We start from the raw sequence: 24,915 nt of genomic DNA on the forward strand, positions 1-24,915 counted from the left end.
GCAAAAATTCCTATTTGGTAGTCTCGTAACTGTCCTACATTCAACACTTGCAACTTGTTGAAGCAAGCTGAAGTGTTATTTACACCTTAAACATACCCACCAATAAGACGCATCGCTCTATTTTGAAGAGTCTGAACACGTTTAAAATTCACATAAAAATTACTTGCCCATAACATACAGCCATACGAAGCATATGGGTGGATCAAAGCACGGTATAAAAGCAATAAAACTCTCTGAGGTAAGAAATTTTTAAAACGACGAATCGCTCCAAGGCCACGTGCAATCTTTGTGGCAACAACATCACTGTGGCGTTTCCACGACAAATTACAATCAATGTAAAAACCTAAGTACCGGATTTCTTGAACTTGAACTACAGGCTTATTATTAAACAGAATTATACCATCAATATCACTGGGCTTGCCTACTCTAGAATATACAATAAAATTAGTCTTAGTAACATTAACTGATAACAATCTCAAACTAGTAAAAACATGGAAATTTCTCAGAACACAATTCACTTTCAACACAAGACTATCCAAACAACGACAGAAAACGTAACTGCAGTGTCATCAGCGAATGACGTTAAGCAACAATCTGGAATACAAAACCTCCTGCTATCCACATAAACCAGGATATAGAAGTGGACAAAGGACCGATCCCTGTGGCACATCGCACGATACTTGATAAGGGGAAGAAATAGCATCATCAATCATCACTTTAATAGACCTCCCACACAAATAACTTTCAAACCACTTCAAACTCAATCCCTTAACACCTAAGCATTCTAATCTTTGCAATAAAATTTTAAAATCCACCGTGTCAAATGCTTTCTTAAAATCAAAAAATACTGTTAGGGGGATTTCACCTTTTACTAAACAATTATTTACAAAATCAACAAGATGAATGGCAGCATGGCTAGTGGAATGACCTTATCGGAACCCGAATTGGGGGTGTCACTGAGTAGGCTATGTTTCGAGAGATGGTCATATAGACGGCGATGAATAAGTGTTTCTAAAATTTTTGACAATAAAGGCAGCATCGATATTGGTCTCGAGTTACCGCCATCTGACCTGGCACCCCCTTTGTAAAGCGGGATAACTTTGGCTTGCTTCAACGCTTCTGGAAAGGTCCCCGTTTCCATAGATAAATTAATAATATGGAGAATACATGGTAGTATATACATTAACACAGCTTTAAAAGTTCTCAGATTCACGCCATCTATTCCAGCAGAATGCGGTTTTATATTTTTCACTCTTTCACTCACTTCATCACTTGTGCACTTTTCAAACTGGAATTGAACAGTATCTCCACGAGAGTCCACGAATTCCTCGCTAAGAAAATTTTCCCTGTCACACCTTACACTCTCTTGAGCAGACAAGCCAACCTGAGAATAAAACTGGCCAAAATAATTCGCGACTACATTCTTATCACTCACATAACTTCCGTTTATATCAATGCAAGGCGACTGACTACTTTTCTGATTTCCCATAAACTCATTAATAACTTGCCATGTGGCTTTGGTATCTCTCTTACTATCAGAAAACATTTTTTGAAAATACTTCTTCTTTGCTTGCCTTCTCATACTGTTCACCTTATTTCTCATTCGCTTGAACTCTGCAAAATCTGCGTCATCCTGACTATTAAGATATTGCTCATATAACAAGTTCCTTTTTTTATCATGTCTATTATTGCCTCCGTAATCAACGACTTGCGGGGATCGTCCCTCTTTTGTTTGGTCAAGCGCAAGAGGCATGTTTTCTCATAAATTGGTTGGAAAATATACATGAACTGATTTTACGCTAGAGAAGATTCATCAGGAATCCTCAGAACTGAGTCCCACATGATACAGCTTAACTCCTCGGCAAAGCTATTCAAATTTTGCTTTTTCATCTCACGTGTCAGTATTTTTTTAGCTGGGATACGTCGTTTTCTAAGACACGTCACATGAGCAATTACCTGAATATGATCTGATACTTGATATACTATCGTATCGGATAGCTTTGACTTAAATCGCTAGGCCCCACTAAGATGTTAACAATTAAGGTCAGAGTGAGTAGAGATTCTGGTTGGTAGACAAGTTAAAGTGTAAAGGTCACTTGAAATCATATAATTAAAAAAAATCCAAATTATCACCTGAAAGATCTAAAAGATTATAGTTAAAATCACCCATACAAAGAAAATCCATGCTTGTAGAAAAAGCCAAACTCATCAACTCACTAAAACCTGCTACAAACTCATCCAGGCGTGCACTGGGCGGCTTATACACCACACTAATTAAAACTTTCCTTTTTTGAATTTCTAATTCCAAACAAAAACTTTCAATCTTACCTTCTATCCATACACCCAAATCCTCCCGCACCATATACTTCATATTTTTCTTAATCAAAATCCCAGGCCTCCTCGGTTCATAGTTGATCGGTCCCTTACCTCAAAATCATATCCTGGAAAATCAAAAGCCGAGAAAGATTGGTCAGAACTCAAAAAAGTTTCACAAATACCCATTATATCAAATTGTGAGGAAGATATCTCAATCATCTGCAGAACATCTAAATACCCCGTCGTAAGGTGCCAATTCCACGTGCAAAGTCACAGTGACATGTCTCCCCTAACTTGCGACGGCAATATATAAAAACTCTCACGAAGACGCTTTGAATTAATAATAGGCAAATCATCACTTCCAACTTGAGCCTCTAAATGATCTTCAATACGGAGTGGATTACGCATAAATCTATTCAATGAAGAAAAATCATTCAACATGAATAAGGAAATAAAATAATTTCTCTTAATCTTAAAAAAAAAAAAAAGAAAGAAAAAACAAATAAAACAAACAAAAAACACAAATAATCAACATTTACTAAAACACTAAATAGTGTCTACAAGTGAGCAGATTCGTGTTGGGTGGCTATCACCCTGCTCACGTTTGTAAAAACGGCCACGATCAGACCACACGTTTTTAACACTGTATCTGTTTCTCGCACCTTCAAAAATCGCTGTTTTCATTTTCATAAGATATTCAGTGACGAACACACATGATTTCACGAGCTTTGATTTCGCTCTGAAAATATTATACGCGGTATGTTTAGTTGCAAATATAACGAGAACTGGCGCAAAAGCCATAGGTGTCTGGATATTCCGGGCAGCGTTCGGAAGTCTAAAACGGTTCACAGACAACAACTGTTCTTTTTGGACATTTACACCCATTCTCTTTACTATATCAAGAACAGTAGTACCCAGGTCGTGTCCGGGGTCCTGCTTCACTCTGACAAAAAATAAAGAATCAAGCAAACGCTTCTGTTCGTAATTGTTTAGCTTTTCCTCAATAGTAGGCACTCGAAGCTGTAATGACTGAATCTGGCTATACAGCGATGAAAACAGTTTTTCTATTTTCTAAAACTTTACGTTGTATTCTAGTGTGATCGAACCATAAATTTTCAAAACAATCAGTTCAGGGTTCAGAGTAGCTTGTTGCGATGAGCCTGGTACTCCTGTCACGGAAACAACTTTTTCCTGAACTTTTTTATCTATCTCTTTAACTAAGCCAAATTTAAGCTTCGTAACTTCATCTTGTGCTAAATTAAGCCGATTTAGGATTTCAGATGTTTCGCTCGAAGTAGTTAAATCAGCACCCACGACTTTTGCAGTTTTCTTTTTCAGAGACTGATAGTAAAGACCAGGAGAAGATTCACACTCACGGAAAGCATGATTTACGCCCTTACCCGTTTTTTTTTCGAAGCTTCTGCATAATTTCCACTATATGAAAGAAGATTCGCTTCCACCACAGTCTGAAAGTCATGGGATCCGTTGCAAAAAACAATGATTTTAGGCGTAGACTCTTTTTGGTTAGTTATGCTAACAATCCGGACTGGCCAGAGGGGATATTCCTTGAACTGAGCTACCGCCAAATCTCCCTTCAGAAACTGTACCATGATGACAATAATAATCCAATAACTCAAAAGTTGACTTATCTTTAGTGGACAGGATCTTCTAAAGCTAATTAAAAATTAAGCAGGAAACGAAAACTTACTCGCAAGGGGGGCAATTAAATCCCCCCGCTTTCCAACAATATCTTGCAAAAATCACGTCCACCAATGCTATAATTATGAAGTGAGATCCAATTAAAAAGTCACTTGTAACTTTAATCCTTTACAGTATTGTGATACTTCCGTAATCACTGAGTTAATGATATTTTCAAGCTCAAAGAAACCAGTTTAAATATGTGTTCACAAATCAATATATGCAAATCAAGCTTGAAACGAACAACAATCACCACAAACAAGAGTTTGGGTATGACCTCCTTCTCTCACTGTAAAAGTCTAAAACCTACTGCGTCATTGGTGCTTTAATGAAAACCAATTTTATGACAAATATTTTCTTTTGTACTTAATATTGAAAATAAACATTAAAATTATAGTAACATTTTGAAGAAATTTGAAATAACATTTTGAAAAAAGCATATTAACATTCTCAAGGAGTCATCTACCGTGACCTGAAGTTAGATAATGTTCTGGTGGATCAAGACGGACACATAAAACTTGCTGATTTTGGGATGTGTAAGCTTGGCATTCAAGGAGATAAAAAAAACAACTCAATGAGCGGTACCCCTTATTTCCTTGCACCAGAGATGATACTACAAAAGCCGTATGATAAATCTGTTAACTGGTGGGCGTATGGAGTTCTTCTATTTCAAATGCTTACAGGAATACTACCTTCCAGGGGCGAAACTCCATTAAAACTTTTTTCTGCAATCATTAAGAATAGTATGTCCTTTCCCATATTCATGTCAAAAGAAGCCAAAGATACTTGCGAAGGGTTCCTCACAAAAGATCCAACTAAAAGACTTGGCTGTGGGCCAAAAGGAAAAGATTACATAAGAACTAATCTTTTATTCCAAGATATTGATTGGTCAAAAATTGAAACTAGACAATTCAGACCCCCTTTCAAACCAAAAGTTGGTGATAAGAAAAAGGCAGAGAATTTCGATAAAAGCTTTAAAAAGGAAAAGCCACAGTTAACTGCTTTAAGTAAGCTGGATAATTGTATGTACAACAGCTTAGCGGTGATGAATTTGAGGGATTCGATTATGTTAATCCTAACTATTAGATTGAATTTTTTAGACATTCTAGTAAAGTGACAGGAGTATATCTCAAGAGTGAATTCCTGTGAAATGAATTAGTTAAAATTAAATGTTTCTTTATTTTATTTGTGTTGAAAGGTATTAAATAAATGTACCAAGAACCAAAATGTTTTAAATTATACAAACAATGAGTAGTACAAAGAAAAAGATGCGGTAGAAGGTTAAATGTAAGATACTTCAAAGGAGCAAGTTTTTTGGTAAAACTCAAGTAAGTTCTTTGGTGCCTAGGTTTGGCCTTATCAGAGGCGTAAAAAAAAAGAAACTAAATGCGTATAAACACATTTTTGATGCATCCAGAAGTTTTTTGCCCTCCCCCCACGAACTAAAATACTGGAGTCACCCGATGGCCATATTTATAGGATTTATTTCCGCTGACACTTGACGTCAACATCCAGTTGACGTCATGTGTGATAACACTTGACGCCAAGTGTGATGACACTTGAGGGGATGTTGAATACGCCCTCAGCTTAATTTAGGGAAAGGTTTTTCTTGTCCTTTTCTTCTTTAGTTGTACTTTTAACACGGGGTAAAATTGTTAATTTTTGGTTTCAAGAGCATCAGACATCCTCCAGTAATATATTTTATCATTATTTTAGATCCCACTTGGCTGGTCAATTTTAGAACAATTTTTTGCTAATTTATTCACACGGTAGTTGCCCTTAAGGGTGGGTAGCATTAAGAAAGTCCATTAAAAATTCAAATGTCTAGTGCCCTTTTTAAGAGCCAAAATTGATACAAGGGCAGCTAGCCCCCTCCCCCGAAAACGATTCCCTAAACAGATCGAATCGAAATTTCGAGATTTCCACTTTGTTTGTCATATTTATAAAGTCCAGTAACTATGTCTCTTAGGATATCACCCCCCCCCTCGGATGTCACATTAGGAAATTAGCAGTAGTAGTTGCAGTTCTATTACTATTACTGCTGCTACTTCTAATGCTGCTACTAATACTACTATCACTACTATTATTACTAGTAAATCTAACAGTATTAAGGTGAAATTTTCAGGAAATGTTGAAGGGATGTTGAAATAAATTAAAATATACTATGTTCATACAGGTTGCGAAAATAAAGTGTCAGCAATGTCAAAGGAACTACCTAGGGCCAGGAACCACTTGAAATGTTTCTAATACTTCTAATACTGCTACTACTACTACTACTACTACTATTATTACTAGTAAATCTAACAGTATTAAGGTGAAATTTTCAGGAAATGTTGAAGGGATGTTGAAATAAATTAAAATTTACTATTTTCATACAGGTTGCTAAAATAAAGTGTCAGCAATGTCAAAGGAACTACCTAGGGCCAGGAACCACTTGAAATTTTTTGGGTTTGATGAAGTTGGTAAAAAATATATAGTCAAATGGCAAATGAGCAAATATTCGAATAGTTCACTATAACAGGTTTTCCAATGTTAGAGATTAGGGTACTAAAACATCTTTTGTGCTTGTCTTTTGTGCCGTCTTCTGAATTAGGGTCCCCGTCCCAGCTTCGATTAATATAGAAAAATGCAAGAATTTCCGTAATAATTGCTTGCTCTCTTCTATAGCCCTTTATCAATGAAAACATTCTACATTTAGCAGCTTAATAATTAGTCATTTAGGAATTGGAAGAGAACCTTGAGGTAAATAGACCCCAGAAAGTTGTGACTTTTTTCATCCAATATATATATATATATATATATATATATATATATATATATATATATATATATATATATATATATATATATATATATATATATATATATATATATATATATATATATATATATGTATGTATGTATGTATATATATATATATATATATATATATATATATATATATATATATATATATATATATATATATATATATATATATATATATATATATATATATATATATATATATATATATATATATATATATATATATATATATATATATATATATATATATATATATATATATATATATATGAAACTTCTAGCATCAAATCCTCCATATGTGCTTGGTTGTAGTTCTGGAATTTTATTTAAACCAAAACAATTCCAAAGTATGATCAAGATACATTGGAAAAAAATCAATTCAGCATAATGAATGTTACAACAAAACTTTGATACTTTTTTCACTTTGATATTATTACTTTGATACCAGTTTTAATACATTGATGAAAATTTGATTTTTTTTTAAAGTTTGGTTTTGAAATAAGGAATTTTTAAAAATTTGAAACTTTTTGCAATCAAAAACGAATAAAAATTAATTAAAAAGAACCTTCCGAAAAAAAAAGTTTTTCGAAGAAAAGTTTTATGGTTTCTAATGATCTTTTTCCCGCAGTAACAAGAAGGCTTAGAGGGCTAATGGAGGCTTTAACCCTACTCCTCTTTAAGGTAGTTAAAAATAAAAATAAAAAGAACAAAAGTATTTACATTTTTTACCACAGTAATTATGACAAGTAGGGCAACATAACCATTTACCATGTTGCCTTCTTTTAGAAATACATGAGAACTTAGTGAAGATGGACAAGTTTTTTGTCCATATTTTGTTTTCTTGTTATGTTCTGATTTAACAAGTCAACTTTTCAAAATTTTATCAGCAAAAACAAAAATTATCGACATACTTTAGTTGGGGGACTTTCAAAAGTTTGGTAGGGAACAGTGGCGCATTTAAAAGGGGGACTCAGGGGTTCGGCAACCTCCGAAATTCCCAAAGTATTTTTTAAAAAGAGTTTAAGCTCTTGCTCTCAGTAGTCCCTTTGAATCTTTTGCACACTCGGATCGAAGTGCTGCACAGCAATTAAATTTCATTCCTTTGCAGATCTTTTATTTATTTGTCTAGGTCTAGATCTTACACTTTAAAGATCTCTCTGAGGTCCTTAGCCGATAATTGTCATTCCCTCTATCATTCATCCCTTTGCTCGACTCTTTGGCAAGTCTTGTTTCATACTTATTGTGTTACGTTTGATCAGGTTGAAAGCTGCGTAAGCTTCGTTGCTAATATTTAACTCGACATGACTCAGTTATATTCAAAATGAAAGTGCAATATGTATTGACAGGCATCAAGAACTGATAAAACTGATAGTCTATCAGCTCTGTGAGCCAATTGAAGGCAATTGGAGACCCAAAAAGGCTTCAAAGATTTATGACCGACCATGTCCAAAGGACCTGCAGGCATTTGGGCAGCTTAGATGGTTTTTATCGTATGAGCTCTGCCTGCAGTGAAAGCCCACTGGAATTGAAATAAAGGTGACCGAGATTTTTGGGTTGAGTCATGTCCACTGGACTTGTAGGCCAAACAGGGGGAACTAAGATATTTTCCAACACTTTGAGTTTTACCTATTGGAAAAGTTCAGTAGAATCGCAGCGGGTTGACCAAGATCCTTAAGAGTCTAATGCGAAACTGCCTGAGGGAGTATTGGCCAACAAGATTTATCATTTGCAGAGTTTCTTTGGATCCTTCACCCTTAAGATTTCGATACTAGTGGTATTAAAGGCTAGCAGAATTGAGAAAATAAACACATATGTAGAAATACATAGATATAAAACTGCCCGCAGACTCTTTGTTCCCAAAATTAGCCAAATGCCCGACAGAGTGTCAGCTGATTTTCTTTTCTTTTTAATATATATAAAATAGAAATAAATCGATATAAAACTTATAGTATTTAAAATGTTGCAGTTATTTTAAAACTCGACAAGCTGATTATGACGAACAGAACATTACATTCCTATTCATTAGTCTACCAATGTCTCAATTCATTGGACACAATGTCTACCAATACAATTGGCAAATGTCCGCGATTCCAAACCAATCACTAATCTTCAGCTCTGAAAACAATCACGTGACGTTATACAATCGAGTTCTTTATGAAGTTGAAGTTACAATTATGAAGTTACACTTTAATTGCAGGCACATAAACAAGATTTTGTCCTAGAAGTAATGGGGAGGAGCAAGACTCCGAGAAGTGTAAAAAAATAGGCAAAATATATAGAAAACAAAAGAAATTACAGGAGCAATCCTAAAAATCTAGAGATTTCAGGTAAGACTATGTCCCCTTCCCCCTTTCTCTGTGTAATTGACTTCTTAATGGAGTAATTCGGAGACTTGATCTTATATATCTCATGTTATTTCTATTTTCAGTAGAATAAATAAAGGTCAAACTTACATTTGTCTTCAGCAAAGATCCTTAACATAAGACTCGCTTGATGGTAGGATAAAGACGGCTGGCATATAATATGGTGATATGAAAGGCGTTACAAATGACGTTTCCGGCGTTCCGTAATCCGGTAAAGGAAAATAAGATGCGTAAGACCAACGTAGTCTTCAAGTCTCATTGAGAATGCCGTCGTTGTAGCTGTAGAGTCTTCTTGATTCTGTTCTGAGTAAGACTTGGCAGGTTTTGAAGCTGAAACAGAAAGAAATTAGTTAAATTTGACCATATATTATCTAAAGGTTTTTTCATATTGTTACTTGTACCTGTTTCACGTTTTAAGTCCTTGGTTAATCGTGACGTTAAATTTGTTAAGAAGTTTAAGGAGGGAAAGCGAATGGCCACCTTCGAGATGGCCATATTTTTTCTGCGTTTGGTTGCCAGCTAAAATCAGATTTTATAATTACTCCTAAAAGCTTCGGTTATGAAAACTTGAGTTTTTTGTGGAATTGATTTTTAGGGTTCAGATACAAGGATACTTATTGTGACAATGGCGAGAAGTACCGTTTCGATTTCATCTTGAACAAGGGGTCGGAGTACGAGGCCGAACCACCAGAAACGCCTCAATTTGACAATTCTTAATATAGAAGGGTAGTTTTCAGCTAATTTGAGCTTTGAGGTCTATTAGGTTGTACCAAATCACTCTTATTTTCGACTAAAAGCAATTATTTCAGCTATGATTCCCATTAGGTATGTATAAGGTCTGAAAATTAGAATACATATTTTTCAGGGAAGGGCCATTTGCAAAGTAAATGACAGGACTATTCATTTACTGCTCGGAAGTTGTTTCCAAAACATTTGCTTAGTGCACAGAGATTAGGGAATTGTCAATAAGCTTTTAATCAATGTTGGATTTGGTCAGAAGTTATAACGGAATCGTAGCCCAGTGTTAGTAATAAATCGCAATTATTGATACAGCAATATACCATAAAAAAGAAAAATAAACCAAAACAAACATAAGGTAGTCATAAAGTGAGAACCTTTTTTCTGTAACCTATGACATAGTCGGGCTCGTAGTACATGTTACAGCTGCTTTGTTCATTTCATTTCTCAGTGGATTTCGGGGATTTACAATTAACCAGAAACTACTGCCATGAATCTATTAAAAAGACTTCTAAAAAATAGGATAGTTCAAGGGGCGCTTCTATAAAAAAAAAAAAAATTAAAAATAAATATCTCCATTATATCTTAGAAATATCCTTATTTAGTGCCCCCCCCTGAATCAAAAAGCTCAGAACTATTTCTGCTGATTCCAATGACAAAGAATAAATTTAAAGAATAACAAACCGATTCAAAACTACGTTTGGTTGAATCAGATACAAGGTTTGAATAACTTTCCGTCTTTTCCATACAACTAGTAGCATTATAATATCGGGTCAATTAATATAATGTACGTTGCAATAATTCCAACGAAAATTGAATGTAGACCCCCTCCCCCCCCCCCTTCCCTATAAACTTAAAAAAGTCAAAATCCACATCACACCTTATGGAAAATACTAACCCCAATAAAAGCGTAAGGAAAGTCTAAACGGCCGTAAAAGCTTACGGAAATTGACGTTTCTAAGTAGAGACTGGTCATGGAATTCAAACAACATTCCAAGAATAAAAATTAAAAAGAGTTTTGGTAAAAGATCAGGAATTTTGATTGAAAGACTTCAATCGGTAATTAGAATTCAGGTTAGATTTATGCCAAACTCGAACAAAATGCGTCCAACTTTGACACTTCGGCCCATTAGTTCCTACTGAGCATCGGAGTACGCCTCAAGAAATCTGAAATCAAACTAAGATTTAACTTGCACCTCAACTCCAAAATAAAATTATCTTATCTGGCATTTTTCCAAGCAAAGAAAGATAAAGCATCACGGGACTTTAAAACAAATAAACTCACCATCAATGACATGCCAATATCTGTCATGTCCACCCCGTCCAAGTTTTTTCTGATGTAGCCTCGGGAACTTTTTCCAAGGAAATCAGAAAAGGATATTAGTACTTTCTGTGGATCTTTGGATAAAATGTGCAACTATATTAAAGACCCCGTTCAATACGGAGTCAAAAATAAAGAAAATAACAATTTCCTTTCTTTCATGAATATATTAACTACAATACAGTAGCTATATTGTAGACCTGTAAAGGCAACATTTTTATAAAATCATAAGGCATAATATTCTCAAAAACGCATCCATTTTCAAAAAGGTGTCCAAACAGTATCAAAGGTGTTTAAAAAGAGACCTTAGAAAATGGCATCTTTTAGGAGGACCACTACAGAAATGTTGTTAATTTGGCATTCCTCCAAGTTCCTAGATTTTTGCAAAATTTACCAGTTTTCAAGAAAGTACCCAACCACATCGAATTGGTCCTTGTCCTTTTTTTGCTAGATAAAAGTGAAAATAAAAATTTCTTTCGGCTGGATTCTTTGTTAAAACCAATCTTAGAACTTAGTTTAAAGCCTAAAATTTGAATTTCCATTTGCACAAGAGATTGCACATTATCTATCATAATTGTACATTTTGTTCTGCTTGTTTACTTTACAAGGGTATGCCCCAATGTATGGCTCTAGAAGAAATTAAAATGTAATTTATGTCCCAAACATTTTATTTAAGTGTTTAGAGTTTTAGTAAAATAAGCTTTATACAAACAACGTGGCAAAGCAACAAGAAAAAGAAACAAAACAACATTTGGAAGCATAATGAAAGGATTTTTTACCGAATAAATCACTTCTTTAGTACTGGGCCCATACTATTGCTTATTGCAAATCGTAGATATTGGCGAGTGGTTCGATTCTGAAATTAAGTTTATTGGCTTTAAATTTTTAAATTCCGCTCATTTTTTGCTTGCTATTTGTGTTAGTTCACCGCGTTATTTGCTTTTTATAATTTTTCCAATTTTGTTTTTTATGGTTTTTCTTTTCGGTTGCCTTCCGCGTCATTTATTTTTATTCGAGTTGTTTTCCTTCAAATTTCCGTTTAAAAATGTTTCCTTTCATGTTTCCTTAACGTGTTTGCTTTTAACTTTTTATTGAAACGCTGAAGGAGGGAGGTGGTTGTCCTCCGAAAGTATACGTCAATGTCGTCTAGTGTTTTTGTCGGTCCTAAAAAAAACAAAAAAACAATAATTCTTCATCTTTATTATTTCAACAGAGAACTCAAAATGTAATTTTAAGCTTCAAAGTAATTCATTTTTTCACCATTTTTCTTTTATTTATTTTTAATCGGGAAAGCATCATTTTAGTAACTTAACTGGCTTTGTCCCTGAGGATTTTCAGGACCTCAGTGACGACCCAATAGTAGGGAGGGCATAATGACTCCCACGCGGCACCAATGCTGCCATCTACAATTTAGTCTAACTCTGACCCCACACCATATATGGGCATAGAATCTCCAGGGGAAATGGATTTCCAGGAAATTGATTGCGTAACCTAACCTAACCTAACCTCCCAGACGACACCATTGCTGCCATCTACAATTGAGTCTAACTCTGACTCCGCACCCATATATGGGCATAGACTCCCTAGGGGAAATGGATTTCTGAGAAGTTGATTGCGTAACCTAACCTCATGAGTTCATGATGGGACTCCATATATGGGCATGGAGTCCATAGGAAGAATACTTGTGCTGTCGGTATAACAGGGCATAATATATGTGCATGGAATTCCCCGGGAGAGCAAGTTTCTAAAAAATTGGTGTTCGTCCAGGAGACTTGTCTCTGGAATGAAGTTTATAAATGTCTTATGGATGTTGTCAAGGTTGAGTGATTTTTTGTTGTTCGTCCAAGAGAATTGTCTCCGGGTGAATTTTATTAATGTTTGATGGATGATGTCAAGGTTGATTGATTTGTTGATGTTCGTCCAGGATAATTGTCTCCGGGCGAAGTTTATTAATGTCTGACGGACGATGTCAAGGTCGATTGATTTGTTGGTGTTTATCCAGGAGAATTGTCTCCGGGCTGAAGTTTATTAATGTCTGACGGATGATGTCAAGGTCGATTGATTTGTTGGTGTTCAACCAGGAGAATCGTCTCCGGGCGAAGTTTATTAATGTCTGATGGATGACGTCAAGGTCGATTGATTTGTTGGTGTTCATCCAGGAGAATTGTCTCCGGGTGAATGTTTTGATCTTAGAGATGAAGAGATTAACGCGGGAAAGTGTTTCCTAGGAATTGCAAATGTGACAGCGCAGGGATGCCAAAACAAAAGGAACACGCAAAAATTACGTTTAGGGATTATTTGGGCGAAACCGTTTTAGGCATTTTAGGGAATTATTTGGGCGAAACAATTTGAGGCATTTTAGAAGATGATTTAAACGGAACCGTTTGAGGTATTTTAGAAGATGATTTTAGAAGATGATTTAGAAGATGATTTGATGGTGAAACTCTGTGGTTGTTATAATACACAAGTTCCATTTGAACAGTGTTGTGAGATCCCCTACCCCAACAACCCCCCAAACCCAACCCCAAAGGCCGTAGAGTCTTAGCTTAGAGTTTTTGTTGAAGTTCTAGTTTAGTTTAGTTTTAGTTAAGAGTTTAGAGTTTTAGCCTATATTCTTAGCTTAGAGTTTTAGTTAGAGTTCTAGTTTCGTTTGGTTTTTGTTAAGAGTTTAGAGTTTTAACATAAAGTATTAGCTTAGAGTTGAAGTTCAGTTTAGTTATAGTTCAGAATTTAGAGTTTTTAACTTATAGTATTGGCTTAGAGTTTTTTTTAGAGTTCTAGTTTAGTTTAGTTTTAGTTAATAGTTTAAAGTTTTAGCTTAGATTATAAGAGTAGAGTTTAGTTAGAGTTCTAGTTTAGTTTAGTTATAGTTAAGAGTTTCAGCTAAGGCTTAGAGTATTAATTAAAATTCTAGTTCAGTTTAGTGTTAGTCAAGAGTCTAGAGTTTTAGCATAGGCTTAGCTTAGAATTTTTGTTAGAGTTCTAGTTCAGTTTAGTTTTAGTTAAGAGTTTAGAGATTGTGCTTACAGTCTTAGCTTAGAGTTTTTGTTGAAGTTCTAGTTTAGTTTAGTTTTAGTTAAGAGTTTAGAGTTTTAGCTTAGAGTCTTAGTTTAGAAGTTTATTTAGAGTTGAAGTTTAGTTTAGTTTTAGTTAAGAGTTTAGAGTTTTAGCTTATAGTCTTAGCTTAGAGTTTTTGTTAGAGTTCTAGTTCAGTTTAGTTTTAGTTAAGAGTTTAGAGTTTTTAGCTTAGTCTTAGCTTATAGTTTTTGTTGAAGTTCTAGTTTAGTTTAGTTTTAGTTAAGAGTTTAGAGTTTTAGCCTAGAGTCTTAGCTTAGAGTTTTAGTTAGAGTTGAAGTTTAGTTCAGTAATAGTTAAGAGTTTAGAGTTTTACCTTACAGTCTTAGCTTAGAGTTGAAGTTTAGTTTAGTTATAGTTAAGAATTTAGAGTTTTAGGTAAGATTCTCAGGTTAGAGTGTTTATTAAAGTTATAGTTTAGTTTAGTGTTAGTTCAGAGTTTAGAGTTTTACCCTAGAGTCTTAGCTTGGAGTTTTAGTTAGAGTTGAAGTTTAGTATAGTATTAGTTAAGGACTTATAGTTTTTGCCTAGAGTATAAGCTCAGAATTCTTGTTAGGGTTCTATTTTCGTGTGGTTTTAGTTTAAGATTTTCTAGTTTTTACATAAATTATTATCTTAGAATTTAAGTTTAGTTTAGTTTTAATTAAGAATTTTAGCTTAGAGTCTCAGCTTAGAGTTTTAGTTAAAGTTACAGTTTAGTTAATTTTTAGTTAAGAGTTTGGAGTTTTACCTTTCAGTCTTAGCCTAGAGTTGAAGTTCAGTTTAGTTATAGTTAAGAGTTTAGAGTTTTAGCATGGAGTTTTAGCTTAGAGTTTTGTTAGAGTTCTAGTTTAGTTTAGTTTTAGTTAAGAGTTTAGAGTTTTTGCTTACAGTCTTAGCTGAGAGTTGTTGTTGAATTTCAAGTTTAGTTTAGTTTTAGTTACGAGTTTAGAGTTTTAGCTTAGAGTCTTAATTTAGACTTCTAGTTAGAGTTGAAGTTTAGTTTAGTTTTAGTTAAGAGTTTAAAGTTTTAGCTTAGAGTTTTTGTTAGAATTCTAGTTCAGTTTAGTTTTAGTTAAGAGTTTAGAGTTTTTAGCTTAGAGTCTTAGATTAGAGTTTTTGTTGAAGTTCTAGTTTTGTTTAGTTTTAGTTAAGAGTTTAGAGTTTTAGCATAGAGTATTAGCTTAGATTTTTAGTTAGAGTTGAAGTTTATTTTAGTATTATTTAAGAGTTTATAGTTTTATCTTAGAGTCTTAGCTTATAGTTTTTGTTAGAGTTATAGTTTAGTGTGGTTTTATTTAATAGTTTGTTTTTTTAAATTAAAGTATTATCTTATAATTTTAGTTTATTTTATTTATATTTAAGAATTTAGAGTTTTAGCTTAGAGTCATAGCTTAGAGTTTTAGTTAAAGTTATAGTTTAGTTAAGTTTTAGGTAAGAGTTTAGAGTTTTACCTTACAGTCTTAGCTTAGAGTTGAAGTTCAGTTTAGTTATAGTTAGGAATTTAGAGGTTTTACCTTAGAGTCTTAGCTTAGTCTCAGCATAGAGTTTAATTAGAGTTCTAGTTCAGTTTAGTTTTAGTTAAGAGTCTAGAGTTGTAGCTTAGAGTTTTAGTTAAAGTTATAGTTTAGTTAAGTTTTAGTTAAAAGTTTAGACTTTTAGCTTAGAGTCATAGCTTAGAGTTTTTGTTAGAGTTATTTAAGAGTTTGGTGTTTTACCTTTGAGTCTTAGCTTAGAGTTTTTGTACGAGTTCTAGTTTAGTTTAGTTTTAGTTAAGAGTTTAGAGTTTTAGCATAGAGTCTTAGCTTAGAGTTTTTGTTAGAGTTCTAGTTTAGTTTAGTTTTAGTTAAGAGTTTGGAGTTTTTAGCTTAGACTCTTAGCTTAGAGTTTTTATTAGAGTTCTAGTTTAGTTTTAGTTAAGAGTTTATAGTTTTAGCTTAGAGTCTTAGCTTAGAGTTTTTGTTGAAGTTCTAGTTTAGTTTAGTTTTAGTTATGAGTTTAGAGTTTTACCTTAGAGTATTAGCTTAGAGTTTGTTTTAGAGTTGAAAGTCAGTTTAGTAATAGTTAAGAGTTTTAGCTTAGAGTCTTAGCTTAGAGTTTTTGTTAGAGTTATAGTTTAGTTTAGTTATAGTTAAGGTTTTGGAGTTTTACCTCAGAGACTTAACTTAGAGTTTTAGTTTAGTTTAGTTTTAGTTAAGAGTTTAGAATTTTGTAGCTTAGAGTCTTAGCTTAGAGTTTTTTGTTAGAGTTCTAGTTTAGTTTAGTTTTAGTTAAGAGTTTAGAGTTTTTAGCTTAGAGTCTTAGCTTAGAGTTTTAGTTAGAGTTCTAGTTTAGTTTAGTTTTAGTTAAGAGTTTAGAGTTTTACCATAGACTCTTAGCTTAGAGTTCTAGTTAGAGTTGAAGTTTAGTTTAGTTACAGTTAAGAATTTAGAGTTTTAGCTTAGAGTCATAGCTTAGAGTTTTACTTGAAGTAGTAGTTTGGTTAAGTTTTAGTTAAGAGTTTCGAGTTTTAGCTTCTTGTCTCTGCTTAGAGTTTTTGTTAGAGTTCTAGTTTAGTTTAGTTTTAGATAAGAGTTTAGAGTTTTACCTTAGAGTCTTAGCTTAGAGTTTTTGTTAGAGTTCTAGTTTAGTTTTAGTTAAGAGTTTGGTGTTTTACCTTTGAGTTTTAGTTAGAGTTCTAGTTTTGTTTAGTTTTAGTTAAGAGTTTGAAGTTTTACTTAATATTCATAGATTAGAGTTTTTGTTGTAGTTCTAGTTTAGTTTAGTTTTAGTTAATTTTTTATAATTTTAGATTATAGTCATAGCATATATATTTTGTTAGATTTAAAGTTTATTTTATTTTCAGTTAAGATTTTAGATTTTTTAGCTTAGAGTCTTAGCTTAAAATTTTAATGGAAGTTATACTTTAGTTTAGTTTTAGTTAAGAGTTTAGAGTTCTTTAGCTTAGAGTCCTAGCTTAAAGTTTTTGTTAGAGTTCTAGCTTAGTTTAGTTATAGTTAAGAGTTTAGATTTTTACCTTAGAGTCATAGCTTAGAGTTTTAGTTTAGTATAGTTTTAGTTAAGAGTTTAAAGTTTTTTATCTTGGAGTCTTAGCTTAGAGTTTTTGTTAGAGTTCTAGTTTCTTTTGGTTTTAGTTAAGAGTTTAGAGTTTTACCATAGAGTCTTAGCTTAGAGTCTTAGTTAGAGTTGAAGCTTAGTTTAGTTACAGTTAAGAATTTAGAGTTTTAGCTTAGAGTCATAGCTTAGAGTTTTACTTAAAGTTTTAGTTTGGTTAAGTTTTAGTTAAGAGTTTCGAGTTTTAGCTTAGAGTCTTAGCTTAGAGTTTTTGTTAGAGTTCTAGTTTAGCTTAGTTTTAGTTAGGAGTTTAGAGTTTCACCTTAGAGTCTTAGCTTAGGGTTTTAGTTAGAGTTCTAGTTTAGTTTAGTTATAGTTCAGAATTTAGAGTTTTAGCTTAGAGTCATAGCTTAGAGTTTTAGTTAAAGTTATAGTTTAGTTAAGTTATAGTTAAGAGTTTAGAGTATTATATTAGAGTTCTAGTTAGAGTTGAAGTTTAGTTTAGTTATAGTTAAGAATTTAGAGTTTTTAGCTTAGAGTCATAGCTTAGAGTTTTAGTTAAAGTTATAGTTTAGTTAAATTATAGTTAAGAGTTTAGAGTCTTATCTTAGAGTTATAGTTAGAGTTGAAGTTTAGTTTAGTTTTAGTTAAGAATTTAGAGTTTTTAGCTTAGAGTCTTAGCTTAGAGTTTTTGTTGAAGTTCTAGTTTAGTTTAGTTAAGAGTTTAGAGTTCTACCTTAGAGTCTTAGCTTGGAGTTTTACGTAGAGTTGAAGTTTAGTTCAGTTATAGTTAATGTTTTAGAGATTTATATTGTATTCTTATATTATAGTTTTAGTTAGAGTTCTAGTTTAGTTTTGTTTTAGTTAAGAGTTTAGAGTTTTACCTTAAAGTCTTAGCTTAGGGTTTTAGTTAGAGTTCTAGTTTAGTTTAGTTATAGTTAAGAATTTAGAGTTTTAGCTTAGAGTCATAGCTTAGAGCTTTAGTTAAAGTTATAGTTTAGTTAAGTTATAGTTAAGAGTTTAGAGTCTTATCTTAGAGTTATAGTTAGAGTTGAAGTTTAGTTTAGTTATAGTTAAGAATTTAGAGTTTTTAGCTTGTAGTTTTAGCTTAGAGTTTTTGTTGAAGTTCTAGTTTAGTTTAGTTAAGAGTTTAGAGTTCTACATTAGAGTCTTAGCTTAGATTTTTACTTAGAGTTGAAGTTTAGTTTAGTTGTAGTTAATGGTTTAGAGTTTTAGCTTGCAGTCTTAGCTTAGAGTTTTTGTTAGAGTTCTAGTTTAGTTTAGTTTTAGTTAATAGTTTAGAGTTTTATCTTAGAGTCTTAGCTTAGATTTTTTTGTTGAAGTTCTAGTTTAGTTTAGTTAAGAGTTTAGAGTTCTACCTTAGAGTCTTAGCTTAGAGTTATACTTAGAGTTGAATTTTAGTTTAGTTATAGTTAAGGGTTTAGAGTTTTAGCTTGTTTTTTTTAGTTAGAGTTCTAGTTTTATTTAGAGTTCTAGTTTAGTTTAGTTTTAGTTAAGTTTAGAGTTTTAGAGTTTAAGAGTTTTAACTTAGAGTCTTAGCTTAGAGTTTTAGTTAGAGTTCTAGTTTAGTTTAGTTATAGTTAAGAATTTAGAGTTTTAGCTTAGAGTTATAGCTTAGAGTTTTAGTTAAAGTTATAGTTTATTTAGGTTATGGTTAAGAGTTTAGAGTCATATCTTGGAGTTGTAGTTAGAGGTGAAGTTCAGTTTAGATTTAGTTAGGAATTGAGAGTTTTTAGCGTAGAGTCTTAGCTTAGACTATTTTCTAGAGCTATAGTTTACTTTAGTTATATTTAAGATTTTATATTTTTATAATTTAGCCTTATATTATAGTTTTTGTTGAAGTTTAGTTTAGTCTAGTTAAGGGTTTAGAGTTTTAGCTTGGAGTCTTAGCTTAGAGTTTTAGTTAGAGTTGAAGTTCAGTTTAGTTATAGTTAAGGGCTTAGAGTTTTAGCTTGGAGTCTTAGCTTAGGGTTTTTGTTAGAGTTCTAGTTTAGTTTAGTTTTAGTTAATAGTTTAGAGTTTTATCTTAGAGTCTTAGCTTAGAGATTTTGTTGAAGTTCTAGTTTAGTTTAGTTAAGAGTTTAGAGTTCTACCTTAGAGTCTTAGCTTATAATTTTACTTAGAGTTGAAGTTTAGTTTAGTTATAGTTAAGGGTTTAGAGTTTTAGCTTGGAGTCTTAGCTTAGAGTTTTAGTTAGAGTTCTAGCTTAGTTTAGTTTTAGTTAAGTGTTTAGAGTTCTACCTTAGAGTCTTAGCTTAGAGTTTTACTTAGAGTTGAAGTTTAGTTTAGTTATAGTTAATGGTTTAGAGTTTTAGCTTGGAGTCTTAGCTTAGAGTTTTTGTTAGAGTTTTAGTTTATTTTAGTTTTAATTAATAGTTTATAGTTTTATCTTATAGTCTTAGCTTAGAGATTTTTTTTGAAGTTCTAGTTTAGTTTAGTTAATATTTTATAGTTCTAAATTAGAGTCTTATCTTAGAGTTTTAATTATAGTTGAATTTTAGTTTATTTATATTTGAGTGTTTAGAGTTTTAGCTTGGAGTATTAACTTAGAGTTTTAGTTAGAGCTCTAGTTTATTTTAGTTTTAGTTAAGAGTTTAGAGTTTTATCTTACAGTCTTAGCTTAGATTTTTAGTTAGAGTTCTAGTTTAGTTTAGTTATAGTTAAGAATTTAGAGTTTTAGCTTAGAGTCATAGCTTAGAGTTTTAGTTAAAGTTATAGTTTATTTAAGTTATAGTTAAGAGTTTAGAGTCTTAGCTTAGAGTTATAGTTAGAGTTGAAGTTTAGTTTAGTTATAGTTAAGAATTTAGAGTTTTTAGCTTATAGTCTTAGCTTAGACTTTTTGTTAGAGTTCTAGTTTACTTTACTTTTAGTTAATAGTTTAGAGTTTTATCTTAGAGTCTTAGCTTAGAGTTTTTGTTGAAGTTTAGTTTATATATAGTTAAGGGTTTAGAGTTTTAGCTTGGAGTCTTAGCTTAGAGTTTTAGTTAGAGTTCTAGTTTAGATTAGTTTTAGTTAAGAGTTTAGAGTTTTACCTTAGAGTCTTAGCGTAGAGTTTTAGTTAGAGTTCTAGTTTAGTACAGTCTTAGTTAAGAGTTTAGAGTTTTATCTTAGAGTCTTAGCTTAGAGTTTTAGTTAGAGTTCTAGTTTAGTTTAGTTTTAGTTAATAGTTTATTGTTTTACCATAAAGTCTTAGCTTAGAGTTTTAGTTAGAGTTCTAGTTTAGTTTAGTTTTAGTTAAGAGTTTTGAGTTTTACCTTAAAGTCTTAGATTAGAGTTTTAGTTAGGGTTGAAGTTATGTTTAGTATAGTTATAGTTAAGAGTTTATAGTTTTAGCTTAGAGTCTTAGATTAGAGTTTTGGTTAAAGTTATTGTTTAGTTTAGTTTTAGTCAAGAGTTTTAGCTTAGAGTTTTAGCCTAGAATCTTAGCTTTGAGATTTAGTTAGAGTTGAAGTTTAGTCTAAACTAGCATAACCGCAAAATTCCACAATATTACATAGAAATACCAAAACCATAGAATAGATTAGGTTAGGTTAGGTTAGAGGTTAGGTTTCTCCCCGTTTAAGTTAGGTTAGACTAGGTTAGCTTATCATGAGCGCTCATGATAAGCTAACCTAGTTTAACCTAACTCAAACGTGGAAAAACCTAACCTCTAACGTATCCTAATCTAACCTATGGTTTTGGTATTTCTATGTAATATTGTGGAATTTTGTGGGTATGCTTGTTTAGACTAAACTTCAACTCTAACTAAATCTCTAAGCTAAGATTCTAGGCTAAAACTCTAAGCTAAAACTCTAAGTAAGACTCTAAGCTAAGACTCTAAGGTAGAACTCTAAACTCTTAACTAAACTAAACTAGAACTTCAACAAAAACACCAAGCTAAGACTCTAAGATAAAACTCTAAACTATTAACTAAAACTAAACTAAACTAGAACTCTAACAAAAACTCTAAGCTAAGACTCTAAGTTAAAAACTCTTAACTATAACTTAACTATAACTTAACTATAACTAAACTAAACTTCAACTCTAACTATAACTCTAAGCTAAGACTCTAAACTCTTAACTATAACTTAACTAAACTTTAACTTTAACTAAAACTCTAAGCTATGACTCTAAGCTAAAACTCTAAATTCTTAACTATAACTAAACTAAACTATAACTATAACTAAAACTCTAAGCTAAGACTCTAAGGTAAAACTCTAAACTCTTACCTAAAACTAAACTAAACTAGAACTCCAACAAAAACTCTAAGCTATGACTCTAAGCTAAAACTCTAAATTCTTAACTCTAACTAAACTAAACTTCAACTCTAAATAAAACTCTAAGATAATACTATATGTTCAAACTATAAACTATTAACTAAAACCAAACGAAACTAGAACTCTAACTAAAACTCTAAGCTAAGACTCTAGGCTAAAAACTCTAAACTCTTAATTAAAACTAAACTAAACTATAACTCTAACAAACACTCTAAGCTAAGACTCTAATCTAAAAACTCTAAACTCTTAACTAAAACTAAAATAAGCTAAAACTCTAAGCTAAGTCTCTAATGTAAAAATCAAAACTCTAAATATAACTAAACTAAACTAGAACTCTAACAAAACTCTAAGCTAAGACTCTAAGCTAAAAACTCTAAACTCTTAACTATTACTAAACTAAACTTCCACTCTAACAAAAACTCTAAGCTAAGACTCCAAGCTAAAACTCTAAACTCTTAATTAAAACTAAACTAAACTATAACTCTAACAAAAACTCTAGGCTAAGACTCTAAGCTAAAAACTCTAAACTCTTAACTAAAACTAAACTAAACTAAAACTCTAAGCTGAGTCTCTAAGTTTAAACTCCAAACACTAACTATAACTAAACTAAACTAGAACAACAAAAACTCTAAGCTATGACTCTAAGTTAAAAATCTAAATTCTTGACTATGAATAAAATAAACTATAACTCTAACAAAAACTCTAAGCTAAGACTCTAAGCTAAAATTCTAAACTCTTAACTAAAACTAAACTAAACTAGTGCTCTAACTAAAACTCTAAGCTAAGACTTTAAGGTAAAACTCTAAACTCTTAACTAAAACTAAAGTAAACTAGAACTCTAACTGAAACTCAAAGGTAAAACATCAAACTCTTAACTAAAACTAAACTAAACTAGATCTCTAACAAAAACTATAAGATAATACTATAAGGTAAAACTATAAACTATTAACTAAAACTAAACAAAACTAGAACTCTAAAAAAACTCTAAGCTAAGACTCTAAGCTAAAACTCGAAACTCTTAACTAAAACTTAACCAAACTACAACTTTAATTAAAACTCTAAGCTATGACTCTAAGCTAAAACTCTAAATTCTTAACTGTAACTAAACTAAACTTCAACTGTAACTAAAACTCTAAGCCAAGACTCTATGGTAAAACTCTAAACTCTTAACTAAAACTAAAATAAAATAGAACTCTAAAAAAAACTCTATGCTAAGACTCTAAGCTAAAAACTCTAAACTCTTAACTAAAACTATACTAAACTAAAAATCTAAGATAAGTCTCTAAGTTAAAACTCCAAACTCTTAACTATTAATAAACTAAACTATAACTATAACAAAAATTCTAAGCTAAGACTCGAAGCTAAAACTCTAAACTCTTAACTTTAACTAAACTAAACTTCAACTCTAACAAAAACTGTAAGCTAAAACTCTAAGGTAAAACTCTAAACTATTAACTAAAACTAAACTAGAACTTCAATAAAAACTCTAAGCTAAGACTCTAAGCTAAAACTATAAACTCTTAACTAAAACTAAACTAAACTAGAACTCTAACAAAAACACTAAGCTAAGAGTCTAAGCTAAAAACTCTAAACTCTTAACTAAAAATAAACTAAACTAGAACTCTAACAAAAACTCTAAGCTAAGACTCTATGCTAAAATTCCAAACTCTTAACTAAAACTATACTAAACTAGAACTCTAACAAAACTCTAAGCTAAGACTCAAAGGTAAAACACCAAACTCTTAAATAAAACTAAACTAAACTAAAACTTTAACAAAAACTCTAAGCTATGACTCTAAGCTAAAACTCTAAACTCTTAACTAAAACGTAACTAAACTATAACTTTAACTAAAACTCTAAGCTAAAACTCTAAACTCTTAACTAAAACTAAAATGAACTAGAACTCTAATTAAAACTCTAAGTCTAAGCTAAAACTCTTAACTCTAACTAAACTAAACTAGAACTCTAACTAAACTCTATGCTGAGACTCTAAGCTAAAACTCTAAACTCTTAACTAAAACTAGACTAAACTAGAACTCTAACAAAAAACTCTAAGGTAAGACTCTAAGCTAAAACTATAAACTCTTAACTATAACTAAACTAAACGAAACTTCAACCCTAACTAAAACTCTAATCTAAGACTTTAAGGTAAAACTCAAAACTCTTAACTAAAACTAAACTAAACTAGAACTCTAACTAAAACTCTAAGCTAAGACTTTAAGGTAAACTCTAAACTCTTAACTAAAACTAAACTAAACTAGAACTCTAACTAAAACTCTAAGCTAAGACTCCAAGATAAAACTCTAAACTCTTAACTAAGACTGTACTAAACTAGAACTCTAACTAAAACTCTAAGCTAAGACTCTAAGGTAAAACTCTAAACTCTTAACTAAAACTAAACTAAACTAGAACTCTAACTAAAACTCTAAGCTAAGACTCCAAGCTAAAACTCTAAACCCTTAACTATAACTAAACTAAACTTCAACTCTAAGTAAAACTTTAAGCTAAGACTCTAAGGTAGAACTCTAAACTCTAAACTAGAACTTCAACAAAAACACCAAGCTAAGAGTCTAAGATAAAACTCTAAACTATTAACTAAAACTAAACTAAACTAGAACTCTAACAAAAACTCTAAGCTAAGACTCTAAGTTAAAAACTCTAAATTCTTAACTATAACTAAACTAAACTTCAACTCTAACTATAACTCTAAGCTAAGACTCTAAACTCTTAACTATAACTTAACTAAACTATAACTTTAATTGAAACTCTAAGCTATGACTCTAAGCTAAAACTCTAAATTCTTAACTATAACCAAACTAAACTAGAACTCTAACTAAAACTCTAAGCTAAGACTCTAAGGTAAAACTCTAAACTCTTAACTAAAACTAAACTAAACTAGAACTCTAACAAAAACTCTAAGCTAAAACTCGAGACTCTTAACTAAAACTTAACCAAACTACAACTTTAAGTAAAACACTAAGCTATGACTCTAAGCTAAAATTCTAAATTATTAACTGTAACTAAACTAAACTACAACTCTAACTAAAACTTTAAGCTAAGACTCTATGGTCAAACTCTAAACTCTTAAATAAAACTAAACGAAACTAGAACTCTAACTAAAACTCTAAGCTAAGACTCTAAGCTAAAAACTCTAAACTCTTAATTAAAACTAAACTAAACTATAAATCTAACAAAAACTCTAAGCTAAGACTCTAAGCTAAAAACTCTAAACTCTTAACTAAAATTAAACTAAACTAAAATTCTAAGCTGAGTCTCTAAGGTAAAA

The 24,915-nt window shown here is 31.6% G+C and overlaps 2 protein-coding genes across 2 annotated transcripts in view; one reads left to right on the forward strand and one right to left on the reverse strand.

Moving 5' to 3' along the window:
- Nucleotides 1-883: 883 nt before the first annotated feature.
- Nucleotides 884-1,753, reverse strand: LOC148947320 (uncharacterized). The gene has a single exon (XM_089096570.1). It carries the CDS (start codon nucleotides 1,751-1,753, stop codon nucleotides 884-886), a length of 870 nt encoding a protein of 289 aa, XP_088952696.1.
- A 2,706-nt stretch (nucleotides 1,754-4,459) lies between these two features.
- The window catches only part of LOC148947321 (uncharacterized), a gene marked incomplete at its 5' end in the record, with an annotated part of 29,456 nt that continues 9,000 nt past the window's right edge, over nucleotides 4,460-24,915 (forward strand). The window contains one exon of the mRNA XM_089096571.1: nucleotides 4,460-5,021. Coding sequence (XP_088952697.1) covers nucleotides 4,460-5,021 — 562 coding nt within the window. The remainder of the gene's footprint in view (nucleotides 5,022-24,915) is intronic.

The sequence above is a fragment of the Artemia sp. Qi Xiang Cuo genome, chromosome 11, assembly GCF_049724085.1.
Source record: "Artemia sp. Qi Xiang Cuo chromosome 11, ASM4972408v1, whole genome shotgun sequence".
Classification (NCBI taxonomy): Eukaryota; Metazoa; Arthropoda; class Branchiopoda; order Anostraca; family Artemiidae; genus Artemia; species Artemia sp. Qi Xiang Cuo.

What these genes read in the sequence shown, in the direction of transcription:
- LOC148947320 (XM_089096570.1), bottom strand. Translation starts at nt 1,753, where the DNA reads ATGCCTCTTGCGCTTGACCAAACAAAAGAGGGACGATCCCCGCAAGTC.